General features: G+C 34.9%; 1 protein-coding gene across 2 annotated transcripts in view; it reads left to right on the top strand.

The window, feature by feature from the left end:
* Positions 1–15,051, top strand: part of LOC137404697 (tyrosine-protein phosphatase non-receptor type 11-like) — a 43,239-nt gene extending 28,188 nt beyond the window's left edge. Inside the window, exons 13-16 of one of the 2 annotated variants that reach the window (XM_068090932.1) lie at positions 4,921–5,090; positions 8,550–8,665; positions 9,393–9,436; positions 14,359–15,051. In XM_068090932.1, coding sequence (XP_067947033.1) covers positions 4,921–5,090; positions 8,550–8,665; positions 9,393–9,396 — 290 coding nt within the window. In that variant the 3' untranslated portion in view covers positions 9,397–9,436; positions 14,359–15,051. The remainder of the gene's footprint in view (positions 1–4,920; positions 5,091–8,549; positions 8,666–9,392; positions 9,437–14,358) is intronic. The other variant, XM_068090931.1, reaches the window with a different exon arrangement.

Genomic DNA, 15,051 nt, shown 5'->3' on the forward strand with positions numbered 1-15,051 from the left:
TAAAGGACACGCGTTGGATTTCCAGCTTTCAGAATCATGAGCTTCTGTTTATATGTTGATCGACCCCTTATCTTTTACAAGGAAACATAACGCAGGCATTTATTCAATGTCCAGTTTTTAAGCAATTCTTCAAAACTCTAAAAACCTTTGCCCAAACACAAATATTTGTGGCATGATTACGTTATGGCCAGGATGGAGTCGAGCTCTCATGAAGTTCGTTAAGCGTTACTTTTTATTTGTTACATCTATATTTGTAAAATTCTTCCTGTTATCCTGGATTTCTTACAAACAATTGTCTTAGATATTATGTTTTATTGATATATTCTTTCTCACACCAACCTATCAGCATTGAGTCGACACGCTAAATAATCGTCCTGCTATATCACAGCAGCTATCAAATGTTTAAAGATAAACTTGTACAAGATTTCTGTAAATTTTATCAGAAAGTATCAGTATTTTTTGATCATTCACGATTGTTTTTGATGTGTGAGGTGAGCTGACTGCAAGAATGTTTCGTGATTAAATTCGACAAAACTTGATTGACCGTGGTTAAAACACTCAGATCAAGGAAAAGGGTGATTATAACATCTATAGTTGCAAAGAGACAGAATAGAGACCCGCAAAGCTGCAACTTGAATGTAATAGCTGATATCAACTATAGCAATGATAGCAAATAGCGATGTCATTTTGCATGTATATTTTTTCTGATTGTTTTAACCGGGATCAAGTTGTGTCAATTTTAATCTTGAAACATCCTGGCAGTCAGATCACCTCAAACATAAAAAACAAACGCAAATGATAAAAAAAAAAACTATTTTCTGATAAAATCTACTAAAGTTTGGAGCATTTGGAACTGTTTCCTGTTTCAAACACCGTCGCTTCATTATGCAGAAATATCTGTTGTTAGCTAACTTTTGCGGATCAACATGATCAATATGATACTAAAAACCGGAGTCAGAGACCCTCATTTATCCTTCTAAATTATTTACAAAAATGTCGGCTCAAACCCTCAATAAAGATTTGCTGAACTGAAGACCTAAGGTTAGAAGTGATATGAATCAAAGCCAAAGGCTAGAGATCATGCAAGTATTCATAAATGAGTTGACCGATCATGCCATCTGTCAAATGTTGTTTGAGCAACACTTCCTCGCAAGTGCTGTTATAAATGATCGCAGTTGCTACACAATGAGTTTTGTATTAATTATTCTGTATTTGACATACAACTTATAACTGATGATTTGTTACTGCACCCTATATGTTAACTAAATTCCTGGTTGCAAAATAACACCTGTTAATCTATATCTGTAAATCTCAGTGTTTGGCTGTCATCTGTCATTCCTGTGTCCAGTTACAGCGATAAAGTTTTAGGAATGAAAAATCCGCTTTCGACTGGATTTGAACTTAGATCGTCCAACTACGTGTCCAACTGGTCGTAGCAATGAATAATTGTGCACATACTTATGTAGTTCTTGCGAAAATACAATCCATCGTTTTTTTGACGTCATCAAGTTGTTTGCACATGTGCTCATTCACGAAGAAGCTGCCATATTTGTAGAAACCGATCATTTTTCTTTTATTTATTAGTACTTTTTGGTATTGTTTTGATACTATAATAAAAAAATTGCGAACAAAAGCATCGTTTTCAAAAGATCATTGCAAAAGCTTCGTGTTTCTAACAATAAAATTGTCTATAAAGATGGCCGACAACGATAAAATGATGTCACGAAAAAACGAAGGATTGGCCAGTTTGACGTTACATGTAATGTCATTACGCATAACGTCAAGCTGGCTTCATGGCTCTTATGGTAAAAATTTAGATGAGTTTAAGTTACTAGCTTAAGTTACTCAAACTCATCGGCTAGTTATTTTATTATCCGTGCAACGCTGGGCCTTCAGCTAGTCTTTACCATAATCAGTGGTATAAGACGTGATATAAGCGTGTCCGTCTGTCTGTTTGAAGCCGCTGTTCTAGGTTGGAAAAAGAGGATAGCAGTGTACGAGATTTGAACTCCTGACCCGCAGCTTGGCAGCCCAACTCTCTTACATCCGGGCTAATCACCAGCCTTGTAGCATTTAAGAATAGTTGTTTGTATTCTTGCTCTCTGCGCTTTATCGCCGTACTTGACGAATTCTCACGGCACACAAGACTGCCAGGGCATTAGTACCTGACAGCTACAACGTTTCAGTGTCAAATTCTTGCACTGTTTATAGGAACTGATAGAATACCTAATGTATGGTTATTATATGAATTGAAAGTATCATGTACATCTAATGACATATATATATATATATATATATATATATATGTCATTAGCCTAACACACGAAACTTTAAGTAATAAAATGTTTTAACAAAACTTGTAGATTTTTAGTACACATAGTTTTATATCAGCCCTGTTTTTACTCAAAACATTGAGCACTATTTTTACTAATGTGTATAAGTATAACTTTTATATATATATAAATAGATATATATATATATATGTATCAACTCTTAAACTATCTAGGAATTGTGCGCTATATTTCTTAGCACAAATGCATGTGTAGATAGCTTTCTATATTGTTGTCTTTATAAAGTACATATATACATGGTCTAGTCCTGACTGGTTAAATCTTTTTAAACTTGAAGTATTTGCCATTGAAAAATTTAGTGATGTGATTCATTTAGCATTAAGATGTGGTTCTTTTTTCCAGGTTGTGTTTTTCCAGGCTTCTGTAACAAGATATTGCTCTTACAATTAGACGACAAAGTTGTTTTACTTCAAGAAAATTATATTAAAGCCTTTAAAACAATTTAATGAGTGTATTACAAGCGCTTAGTATCTGGATTAGTGGTAGAAGAGCGATAAATAGAAGTGCAAATAGATTAAATTTTTATTTTAGCAAACAGTCACCAGATGCAGGAAATAAAAATCAGATTATGACACGTTTCTTGGCGTATTTCTCACACAAACTACAGATAACTGCTATAACTTGAACGATTCATGCTCCATATTGGATTACATCTGACGATATGTTTTTAGGTTCTTTTGCATTAACTTTACTAAAGACTTCATTAATAAAAACTGGCAACGTACCGGCCTTTTTTTCTGGGTCTAATGAGGTGAACTTCTGTAACTCTCGTGAAAGAGAAAATAGCTTCTTTGCTTTCGATAATCGGATAGTGGTAAGAAGGTCATCCGACTGTAAAAGTTGTACTCACCCACAACCTCTAAAAGACCACAAAGTCTTATCGCTACTGGCAAGCCACAAAGTCTTATCCGAGGTTTGTAAAAGAGCTTTATTTATAAGCTACCTTGGGCGCCATAAAATAAAAACTAAAGTGCGAAATGCTGATACCACTTGATGTCCACTTTTTACTACAACTAAAATATTTAGATGCTTTAGCTACACCGCTTAGAAATATATGTTCATAGTACGCAAGAGAAAGCTGCTATATGAATTGGAGAAAAGGATTACCATTGCTCGATTGTTGGAAACTTCTTGTTTGTCAACTAATAATCCAGCTGTCTCCAGATACCACTTCGTAGTACGTTGTGACAGCTGTCAGGAGAAAATAAGCTGATTTGTAACTTTTGGGACTGTCAGATCTAGAGATATGCGGAATCAAAATAGACTCTCTGACGCACAACCCGCTTAGATCACTCGGATTATCTCTTATCTTTTGCATTGGAAGGCGTTAATCACGTATTGGTTCCTGTATGGTAAGATGAGATCCTCCTAAGTTAATATGATCACTTGTGCATGGTTCTACAATCTTGGGTCCTTACCGCCGCTATACATTATCCTTATTCATGATTATTTACATTTTAAAGGAGTTCTCAGCGTAATATGACAAGCTCTAGGAAAGCCTTCACACAACTAAAATCAGCTATTAACACCCAATAGATGGCCTATAACATTATTAGGTTCAGACACTCATTTTACTTGTCCCGATAACAGTTGATGATAACAGAACTTAACACCATTTTACCTAGCCACTAGGTGTCCATTGACACTTAATGACAACTTCACGATTAGTGTCAAGTTGTATTGTTCATTGACAACTTAGCTCATGCCAAGTTGACGCTTGGGGCATCAGGAGATCCACGCAGTTTACAGGGATTTAATAATTTCATGTAACTAACCTATCTCCGTAACAACTGAGTGGCTGCTTGTGTCACTGATGTCAGGATTCTTTCTACTTGTCATCACTTTTTATTTGTAAAGATACAGATTTCTGGTCTTCCCTCTATCTGTCTTGGCAGTGTGACAGACTTTTGTTGGAACACCTTGGTGCAAGCTAATGGATATTTCTTGAGTCAAATGTACATGATCAAGTATTCAACATCTTGGACTGTTTGATTGACGGCTTCTACCAATCAAATTTTGCGTGCATAGCTGCCTACGAGCTTTCAGCCTGTTTGTTCCAATTTTTAACTGTAGCATTTCATATTGTCTGTGATACAGAGCTCAACTGGTATATAAACATACAGTAACTGTAGGAAAACATGTTGTCTATGATACAGATCTCAACTGGTATATAAACATACAGTAGGTGTAGGAATACATATTGGCTGTGAAACATATCTCAACTGGTATATAAACATACAGTAACTGTAGTAATACATATTGTCTGTTATACATATCTCAACTGGTATATAAACATACAGTAACTGTAGGAATACATGTTGTCTGTGATACAGATCTCAACTGGTATATAAACATACAGTAGGTGTAGGAATACATATTGGCTGTGAAACATATCTCAACTGGTATATAAACATACAGTAGGTGTAGGAATACATATTGGCTGTGAAACATATCTCAACTGGTATATAAACATACAGTAACTGTAGTAATACATATTGTCTGTTATACATATCTCAACTGGTATATAAACATACAGTAAGGGTAGTAATACATATTGTCTGTGATACAGGTCTCGACTGTGATATAGACATACAAAAAACGATTTTGAGTGTGAGGTCACAGAGGTCAGGTATGGTGCAGACGGAGGGCCAGTATAAATTTGTCTACATAGCTATTCAACACTACAAAGAGACGGTTACCCAGCGGAGGTTGGCGGAACGACAGAGCCACAATAGAGAGGTATCTGAGCTTTTCTATCAATCTCTCGTTTCTTCTTTTCTCATTGTTTTGCTAATTTTTTTTGCATTTCTTATAATCTTTACTTTTTTTCTTGATCTTTTCTCCAAAAACTATTTTTTTCTTAGTTTTGTTTTTATTGTTAGTATCCCGTCTCTCTCTTACCATCTACTTTTACATTTTCACTGCACCGGAATAGATATTGTTGAGAGGCACTCGTTCATATGTTCCATGTAGGCAGACCTGCAGGCAAACCCTCATCTGAAAGGTATAATTCCTATAAAATATACACATACACCAAGTGTATGTGTATGTTTATAGGAATTATACCTTTCTGATGACATACAACACATACACAACATACAACATACACACTGTCAAGTGTACATTTCCACTTGACAGAGAGTTAAAGCAAGTGTGCGTATTGGCCATGACAGCACGGAGTAGTATCGCTGTTCCACCCCTAGAATGCATAGATTAAATAGTGCTTTATATTTTTAATCGTAGAGTTTTCATACCCGTGATACACAGTGCTAAAATTTAAACTCTGCAAGTCCTTAAGCTTGTTACAAAGTTTGGACAAGTTTTAAAAAGAAAGCAGTTTTCAACTGTCAGTAAGTATATAAGTACGGTGTATGGTGTAAGAGAGTAAGTATATAAGTACGGTGTATGATGTAAGAGAGTAAGTATATAAGTACGGTGTATGATGTAAGAGAGTAAGTATATAAGTATGGCGTATGATGTAAGAGAGTAAGTATATAAGTATGGTGTATGATGTAAGAGAGTGAGTAAGTATATAAGTACGGCGTATGATGTAAGAGAGTAAGTATATAAGTACGGTGTATGATGTAAGAGAGTAAGTATATAAGTACGGTGTATGATGTAAGAGAGTGAGTATATAAGTACGGCGTATGATGTAAGAAAGTAAGTATATAAGTACGGTGTATGATGTAAGAGAGTGAGTAAGTATATAAGTATGGTGTATGATGTAAGAGAGTAAGTATATAAGTACGGTGTATGATGTAAGAGAGTGAGATCAATTGTAAAGATTTGTGATCCTCTCTTCATTTTTATCCTTTTTGATCTGTAACGATGTTGTGGTCTGGACGATACTACCAAGAACTATCTGTAACGATGTTGTGGTCTGGACGATACTACCAAAAACTATCTGTAACGATGTTGTGGTCTGGACGATACTACCAAGAACTATCTGTAACGATGTTGTGGTCTGGACGATACTACTGAGAACTATCTGTAACGATGTTGTGGTCTGGACGATACTACTGAGAACTATCTGTAACGATGTTGTGCTCTGGACGATACTACTGAGAACTATCTGTAACGATGTTGTGGTCTGGACGATACTACTGAGAACTGACTCAATATTTATACTCAAACTTACTCTAAACATTTGGCTATCAGAAATCATCATGAATATTTTAAGAATCCTTGGCAAAATTACATAGCTAAAAATACAACAGCTTTGAGTAAAATGTGATTTCATTTGTTTCTTTTCTAAGTTCATTACTAATATACATGTATATATATGTATATATATATATTAATCAAATACAGTCAAACATGGATAACTCGTCCACGGATAGCTCGAACACATGGTTAATTCGAACATTTCCTTTGGTCTGTTCCCACGTAATGATAAATTGCTTTAGATAACTCGAACTCAACACTGTTAATTCGAACTGTTTTTTTGCCCAACAGCTACCGAAACGGTTGTTTTCGCTTTAGAAAATCACTTTATTCAAAGCCATAGAGGTAAACTTCATCTTTTCGTAATTCATAAGCGTCGTTATTACCACCATCGGCAAAATATTTTTGTCAACGACTTTTCTAAAAGTTTGGTGAAATTTGATTTATACTGCGATACGATGAATAGCACGGGCTAGCCGGGTCACGCGCGCAAGAATTTTCGCCACGCACATACAAAACAAAAATCGCATGTTGTTTTGTATGTGCGTGGCGAAAATCCTTGAGTGCGTGACTCGGCTAGCCCGTGATGAATAGTTTTCCGACGTTGATTCCGTGTTGAATCAACGTCGGAATGTTGAATGTTTAAAACGTCTTAAAAAATGTTGTAATTAAACGTATACTTTGTCTGAGCTACAAAAAACTATTCATCGTTTGACCTAAACACAGAATACGTGTGTACATTCAATAAGTATTTATTAAAAAAGCGTGAGTGATATAGAATGTACCGTAAAACCTCGTAAAACTTCTAATTGAACTGCCTCGGAGTGTTGCTCTTAACGAATCCCAGGTAAAGTAAGGTAATCTGCATAAACTTCAAGAAAAAACGGCAAAATTGATGGTGGGTAAAACCCCAAAAGAAAAAAATGTCTTTTCTTTTGAGCATTTCAACAACGATCAAGTTTTGCCAATGTCAATCTGAAAAACGTCCTGGCAATAACATCACCTCAAACAACAAACCAATCTCAAGTGATAGAAAAATCTCTATACTTTTTCATGAAAACGTTTTAAACTTTACATTAGAAGCATTTAATTTGAAACAAGCCATTTGTGCTTTTGATTTATATTATAGTTTGTATATGTACATGTATTTACTAATAAATAAGTAAATATATGGACTTGTGACAGTGCTCTGATAACTTGAATGCTCTGATAATTCGAACACTTTTGCTCGGTCCCTTGAAGTTCGAGTTATCCATGTTTGACTGTATATATATTTTTTTCTCTGATCTTGATCGATAGTGTCTCACTTTGTCAAAGACGCTACTAAAGCTATGGCTGACACCTTGTACATAACTCGAGTCACATCTACTAATAACTAACACCTTGTACATACCTCTAGTCATATCTACTAATACTAACACATTGTACATAACTCGAGTCACATCTACTAATACTAACACCTTGTACATACCTCTAGTCATATCTACTAATACCAACACCTTGTATATAACTCGAGTCACATCTACTAATACTAACACCTTGTACATACCTCTAGTCATATCTACTAATACTAACACCTTGTATATAACTTGAGTCATATCTACTAATACTAACACCTTGTACATACCTCTAGTCATATCTACTAATAACCAACACCTTGTATATAACTTGAGTCATATCTACTAATACTAACACCTTGTACATAACTTGAGTCATATCTACAATTACTAACATCTTGTATATAACTTGAGTCATATTTACTAATAACTAACACCTTGTACATAACTCTAGTCATATCTACTAATACTAACACCTTGTACATACCTCTAGTCATATCTACTAATACTAACCTCTTGTATATAACTCGAGTCATATCTACTAATAACTAACACCTTGTACATAACTTAATTCACGCTGACTGCTGCCTACATACTGTAACTTGAGTTATATCTACTTTGTCATACCAAGGCTTTCGAACTTTATCGTTGTATGTTGTTATGTGTGCTTTAATATGAACCAACCTTTTCTTCGTAGTACACCAATCTCAAGTATGCAAGTGAGGCTGCTGGAGGGCCGGCCAATCCGGGATCATTACCCAGTCTAACCGGCAGCGGATCTAGAAAGCAGTCTAAGAGCAAGTCACATGTCAGGTAAGCAGCATCGACTGTTGAACTCACCACCTTTGCTGCCTGGAGTCTTGAATGTCTTGTAATGTGAAGCGTTTGGAGGTTGCCAGTGTTAGAGGAAATGTTACAGCCATGTGATGCTGAGGTTTTGTTTGAGTAATTTGTTGTGGTGTTCTTGTAGTTGTAGTTTTATTGCGTAATGTATTTTGAAAATCATCGACTTAAATGGGATGTGTATATAGGCACCCGTAGCATTGATGCTCAGTACCCTTCATCCACCTATCTCATTAATATGTTAAATCCTTGCAAATGTCAATATTGACATGGTCTTGGCTAAATAAATCTCATGTTCATGGCAGAGGAAATAATTTTGTATGAAGTTGATTCTTTATTGGCCATTACGTTGCAGAACAGCATGAAATACTGAATCAATTTAGCTCATTGTATATGGCACTGTGGTTGCATTTTTCGTGATTAGTTAAATGTCTGTTAGATTCCTTGAGGTATGTAGGTAAATCTTGCTCAACAAATTGATTAGTATGAAATTCATTACTGCACATACACTGTTCTACTCATCAATTAAATGAGCCATTTGTCATTTCGTACTTTCCTTTTCTTACCCAATTTGTCAGTCGTCAGTGTATTTTAAACCAGATTATAACTGTCTCACGATATCCTTCCTGTCAAACTTTGTTACCTTTTCGATTTCTGGATTCTTTAACCATTTTACCTGAACTTCTTTTCTCATTAGCTAAACACTAGAGGGGCAACGAGTTCCATTTTCCTGTATACACGGTAACTATGACGATCTAAGAGCAGTGTGTTGTTGGCTAACCATTTTTGTGTGTCACTAACTGAACAGCTTCTTTCCGCTAACAATCAAGTGTTGCTTTAACTTGGCCCAACTTGTTAGTGTCACGTACATTTAAATCAAAGGCTAGAGTTTTGTAACTATGATAATACCGATGATGCTAATAATGGCATACAGTCAAACCTCAAACGACTTGTGACCGTCTCTACATACAAATGATTTGAGGCAAAATTCGTTTCGCCATACAAATAAATTTCTAACATATGATATTTGATGTTTTTTAAAACATTGTGGTTTTTTAAATTAGTGCCTATGTTCGCAGTTCTTCAAATAATTTGATTTTATGTTATAATTGAAGTCAAGAATTCTAAAAAGAGTAGTACAAGTAGTAGTTTTGATGCAAAGAAAAACAATGTTTTCCTTTGCATTAAAACAGAATATTATAAAAAAAAATAAGCAAGCGTATTTTGGATCAATTCTCTAAAACGTATCTGAAGCCACCTTTAGGGATGAAGAAATTAAAAAGAAATCAAATAAAAGCACACGAGCAAGTTAAAGTGGAGAGGTAGCTCATCGTAACTGGTTGGCAAAAATTAAAAATCATTGAATCTAAAAAGTTCATAAGCAAATGTTAATTTAAAATTGGCAAGATCTAAGTTAGACTGCCTTTGTACAGAAGCTCCCCTACTTACGAACATTCGAGTTACGAACAACGGTACATACGAACATGTCTGCGCGTATGTCCGCCGCTAATACCGACGCTATTAGTGGAGGTATTACTGACGTATTAGCGGCGGAAAGAGGCCCTACTCGGAAGCACCAACCAACATCCACCTTCCTCTGCCCAGTTCGTTGCAGTGCATAAGTGCGTGAACATATCTCCAGTGCACAAAGAACTTATTTATTTTTCTGTACGTATCGTAAAGGAATTTGTCGGCCTTTACTTGGCACGATCTAAACTAATGAATAAAGAGAAGAGAGTGCGTGTAGTTTCATTCAGCTTTTTATTAGCAAAGGAAATTTCACTAGCCGACGAGTGTACAGCTATCTGCTCTGCTCAACTAAGTGAGCGCGCTCATTTATATGCAATAATATCAACCATTCCGGCTAACGGCAAACGGTAAGAACACCGGCTAACAAGGTGAATAAATAGGATCGCTAGTGCGTTGGTATGACAACAATATAAGTGACGATAAGTAATAGCATCACAAGTGAAACAACGATATAATAAAAGGACAACACATACAATAAAATAAGACAACAACGAAAGGACAACACATACACTAAATAAGAAATGCAGTGTCATGGCCCGGCGTCCACCACAGTATTCTCTCCATTTTATTAAAGTGTTGTACAAACCAATACAGGTTACTTATACAAGCCTTAAACATACTTATATAAACCTTCAATATACTTATATAGGCCTTAAACATAAATTATAATACAAAATATAGCACTGAAGCAGCTTACGAATGAATTCACCTTACGAACAATCATTCGGAACGTAACTCGTTCGTAAGTTGGAGAGCGTCTGTATTCCTATCAAGATCTTTAGCTATAACTGCTTTTCTCTGCGCTGTTTAAGCTACTCTCCAATTAGCCTGTTTTTAACAAAAGACATATTGACAATACAAATGCATTTTTATTGATTATTATATTCTTTACTGTTTTGCTTATTAGTTAGTTTTTGATATTTAATTTTTACATGGTTTTATATATCGTATTTGTTTTAATGCGAGGTGTAATTATTTTAAGTGTATTTCTTGACAATATGAAGCTTTGGGACGAATTAATCAAAATACTTAGTTCTTATTGGAGTATATGCTCCAGAATTGAAGCACATGTCAGTCAGCTACCTTTGTATCTGAAGTTTGACTGTATTGTATCGGTTAACTTTGTATCTCAAGCTTGACTGTATTGTATCGGTTAACTTTGTATCTCAAGTTTGACTGTATTGTATCGGTTAACTTTGTATCTCAAGTTTGACTGTATTGTATCGGTTAACTTTGTATCTCAAGTTTGACTGTATTGTATCGGTTAACTTTGTATCTCAAGTTTGACTGTATTGTATCGGTTAACTTTGTATCTCAAGATTGACTGTATTGTATCGGTTAACTTTATATCTCAAGTTTGACTATATTGTATCGCGATAATAATACCTATCGCATACAATATAACTATGATAGTTTCTATGGTATATAATATAACTATGATAGTGTCTATGGTATATAATATAACTATGATAGTATCTATGGTATAATATAACTATGATAGTATCTATGGTATAATATAACTATGATAGTATCTATGGTATATAATATAACTATGATAATATCTATGGTATAATATACAGTAACTATGACAGTATCTATGGTATATAATATAACTATGATTATATCTATAGTATATCATATAACTATGATAATATTCATGATGTTTAATATAGCTATGATAATATTCATGATGTTTAATATAACTATGATAATATTTATGGTATACATCACTATAAATCACTGTAAATTCTTACGCCATGTTAAAACATAAGTTTGCCTTCCCCTTTTGCTAACTAGTAAAAACAGCTTGTCTTTCATAAATCTAACCTCACCTGCTTATCGATAGTGTGATTAATTCTGCTAGCTTTCCACTAACAAGGTCACGTGTATGCTAACAAGGTCACGTGTGTGCTGAGCAGCCTGAGCTGTTTAGCTGTCTAGTCATTCACTCGCTTGCCTCTGCAGTTTCATGCTCACAGGTTTACTCTTTGAAGGGTAACAAGATTGTAGTTTTGAATATTGAAATGTTCATAGATATTTATCCATTTGTAATAGTATTTATCATACAGATTGTCTACTATTGGCACCTTATTCATTATTTTCTACCAACTATTTGCTTTCAAAGTTTTCATTAGAAATGTACTTTTGGCAAGTTTGAATCCTGCTTCCTGCAACCTTGTAGTAGATTTTATCAGAAAGTATCGATATTTTTCTATCATTTGCTATTGTTTTTAATGTTTGAAATGATCTGACTGTTTCAGGATTAAAATAGACAACTAGACAAACACATTTGAAATGGCGCCACCAGTTGTTATCGCTGCTGTAGCTCCCCATCTTTGGAAATATCTGTATTGTAAATACCTTTTAAAGTTTTGACGGCCACTGTTTTGACCTGCCGATCTTTGTAGAGCTGGCCGAGATAAATCTTTCCAAAGTTACCCTCTCCGATTGGCTCTTGATTCTTAAGTTTTAGTGACTCGGGTTCAATGAGCAAAGGGTTAAGTTTAGCCTTAAGGTCTATGTTTATATGGACGAGCCACTCATCATCTTCCCCTGTAGAGAGCACATAATAGCAATGAACCTCAACCAAGTTTCAGTAATGATAATCCAATTATTAGAATTGTTTAAAAAGAGGCTCTTCAATAACAAATAATACGCATGTGTTTTTTCGGAGAGCTCAGTAAAAGGTTAACAGACATGAGGGACCTTCATCAGATATAATTGTTTTTCAGGCTATAATTGTGTAGATGGCTTGTAACTATGATTTTATAGGCATTTAAATTTAATTTTTTAGTCAGCAGTAACAAGGAAGTTGTCAGAGCAGTTGAAATTTTAGAAGATTTTTTTGCATTTAAGCTGCAGCGTTGCGTGTCTCTATTCTGTCGGTCAGTCTCTTCACCGAAGTGTACAGACATCTCATCGACTATTACATCTACAACTACAGACATCATAATTTTCGCTTGAATCTGAACGTTTAAACCGCGATAAAGACTTGTCGATTTCAACATTGATCACCTCAAACCTCAAAAACAATCACAAATGATAGAAAAATACCGATACTTTCTGATAAAATCTACAAAATTTTTGCGTAAATTCATCTTTGAGAATGCTGAAGACTGATTCAGTCTGCTGATAACTGTGCACTGATAACTGTACACTGATAACTGTACACTGATAGCTGTACATTGATAACTGTACACTGATAACTGTACACTGATAACTGTACACTCATAACTGTACATTGATAACTGTACACTGATAACTGTACACTGATAACTGTACACTAATAACTGGTGCTTATGTAATATGATGTAATATTTGTCTGCCAGGGTGTTTCAAGATTAGCGATTCAGTTTACCGATTCAAGAAAGCACCATTATGACATCTATAGTTTCAAAGAGACCAGCAGAATAGAGACGCAAGCGGTGATTGCAAGTAGTGTCATCATTTTGATGCATATTTATCTTTCTGAGCATTTTTACTGCAATCAAGTTTTGTTGAATTTAATCTTGAAACGTTTTGGCTGTCAGAGCACTTCAAATATCAAAAACAATAACAAATAATAGAAAAATACTCATACTTTCTAATAAAATATACTAACACTTTGTGTAAGATCATCTGTAACCACTGTGAACAAACTCTACCTGACCCGATTATTCTGCACCCTTATGTCCCAGATCAAGGCGACAACTACCAGTATTCTCTTAAAATTGTAAATTCCCCTAAACATGTAGTATGTACCTTAATTTCACACCCCTTACATGTAGGGAATACAAACAAGACCCAAATTATTGTTGAAATTAGCACCAATTTCATAATCTATAAGGGATGCCAACCTTATGTGGTTTGTCTAAGCACAACTTGAAAAATTACATTTAAATTTTATAGTTTGGTTTTTTGTTTCATGTCATTGAATAAAGTACATAACAGCGAGCAATAGAAAAAAAGGTGTGACAAGGACCGAGCTGCGATGAGGCTGGGTCCTGGTTAGCAGTTGCTCTATTTATTTATTTAGATCAAAAAATTGACAATGACTCTCCGAGTGAATCAATGTCTTGCTTGTGACTTGATTTGTTTCCTAGTTTTATTAGACAATTGCAAGCTTGTCTAGTATGTAATTGTTCTACTTTCAGCATTGAGAGTTTAATGGATCTACCGCTGCCAGCAGCTCCGGCGAGATTAAAAAAAAGCTGACCCTGCGCTGCCGGGAGTGATACTAGCTTGTCTCAATCCATCTAGCTCCAGCTGATCTCCTTTGCAAAATCTTTTTAGTGCTGCTTTGTTTCCACAGTATTTTTGTGAATTTAATAATGCCATTTTTTGTGACCGCCAGTTTCCTTGGGAACAGGGTAGTGACTAGGGTATTATTAGACTGATGCCAGTGAGCGGTGCATTAAGCTAATAAAGTTTCTATGAATTAGAATATAAAACTAAAAAGTTAGAGGCTATATATCCTGACCCTGAAGGCTTATGCGAAGCTACCCCTATATGTTACATATTTCTTATATCCTAAGGCCCCATCTTACTACTGATAATAGACTATCCATACACGAGTCAGACTTTATAAGAAGGTTTTGAGGATTTAGGCCTGCAAAGTATTTCATAGAGCGTCATGTCACATATATATATATATATATATAATTTGTACTATAATACGCTCCTACATATTTGTGGTGTTAGTTATGCTCTAGGTAATTGTATCTTACGAATTCATTCTACTCTGTTGCCTTACCATGATCTTACCAAATAATATTCTTAGATGCATTTATATAGGCTGTTCTTATTAATAATAAATGTTCTTTTTCTTATAAACGCTATCTGCAAAT

Source organism: Watersipora subatra, chromosome 9, assembly GCF_963576615.1.
Source record: "Watersipora subatra chromosome 9, tzWatSuba1.1, whole genome shotgun sequence".
Lineage (NCBI taxonomy): Eukaryota > Metazoa > Bryozoa > Gymnolaemata > Cheilostomatida > Watersiporidae > Watersipora > Watersipora subatra.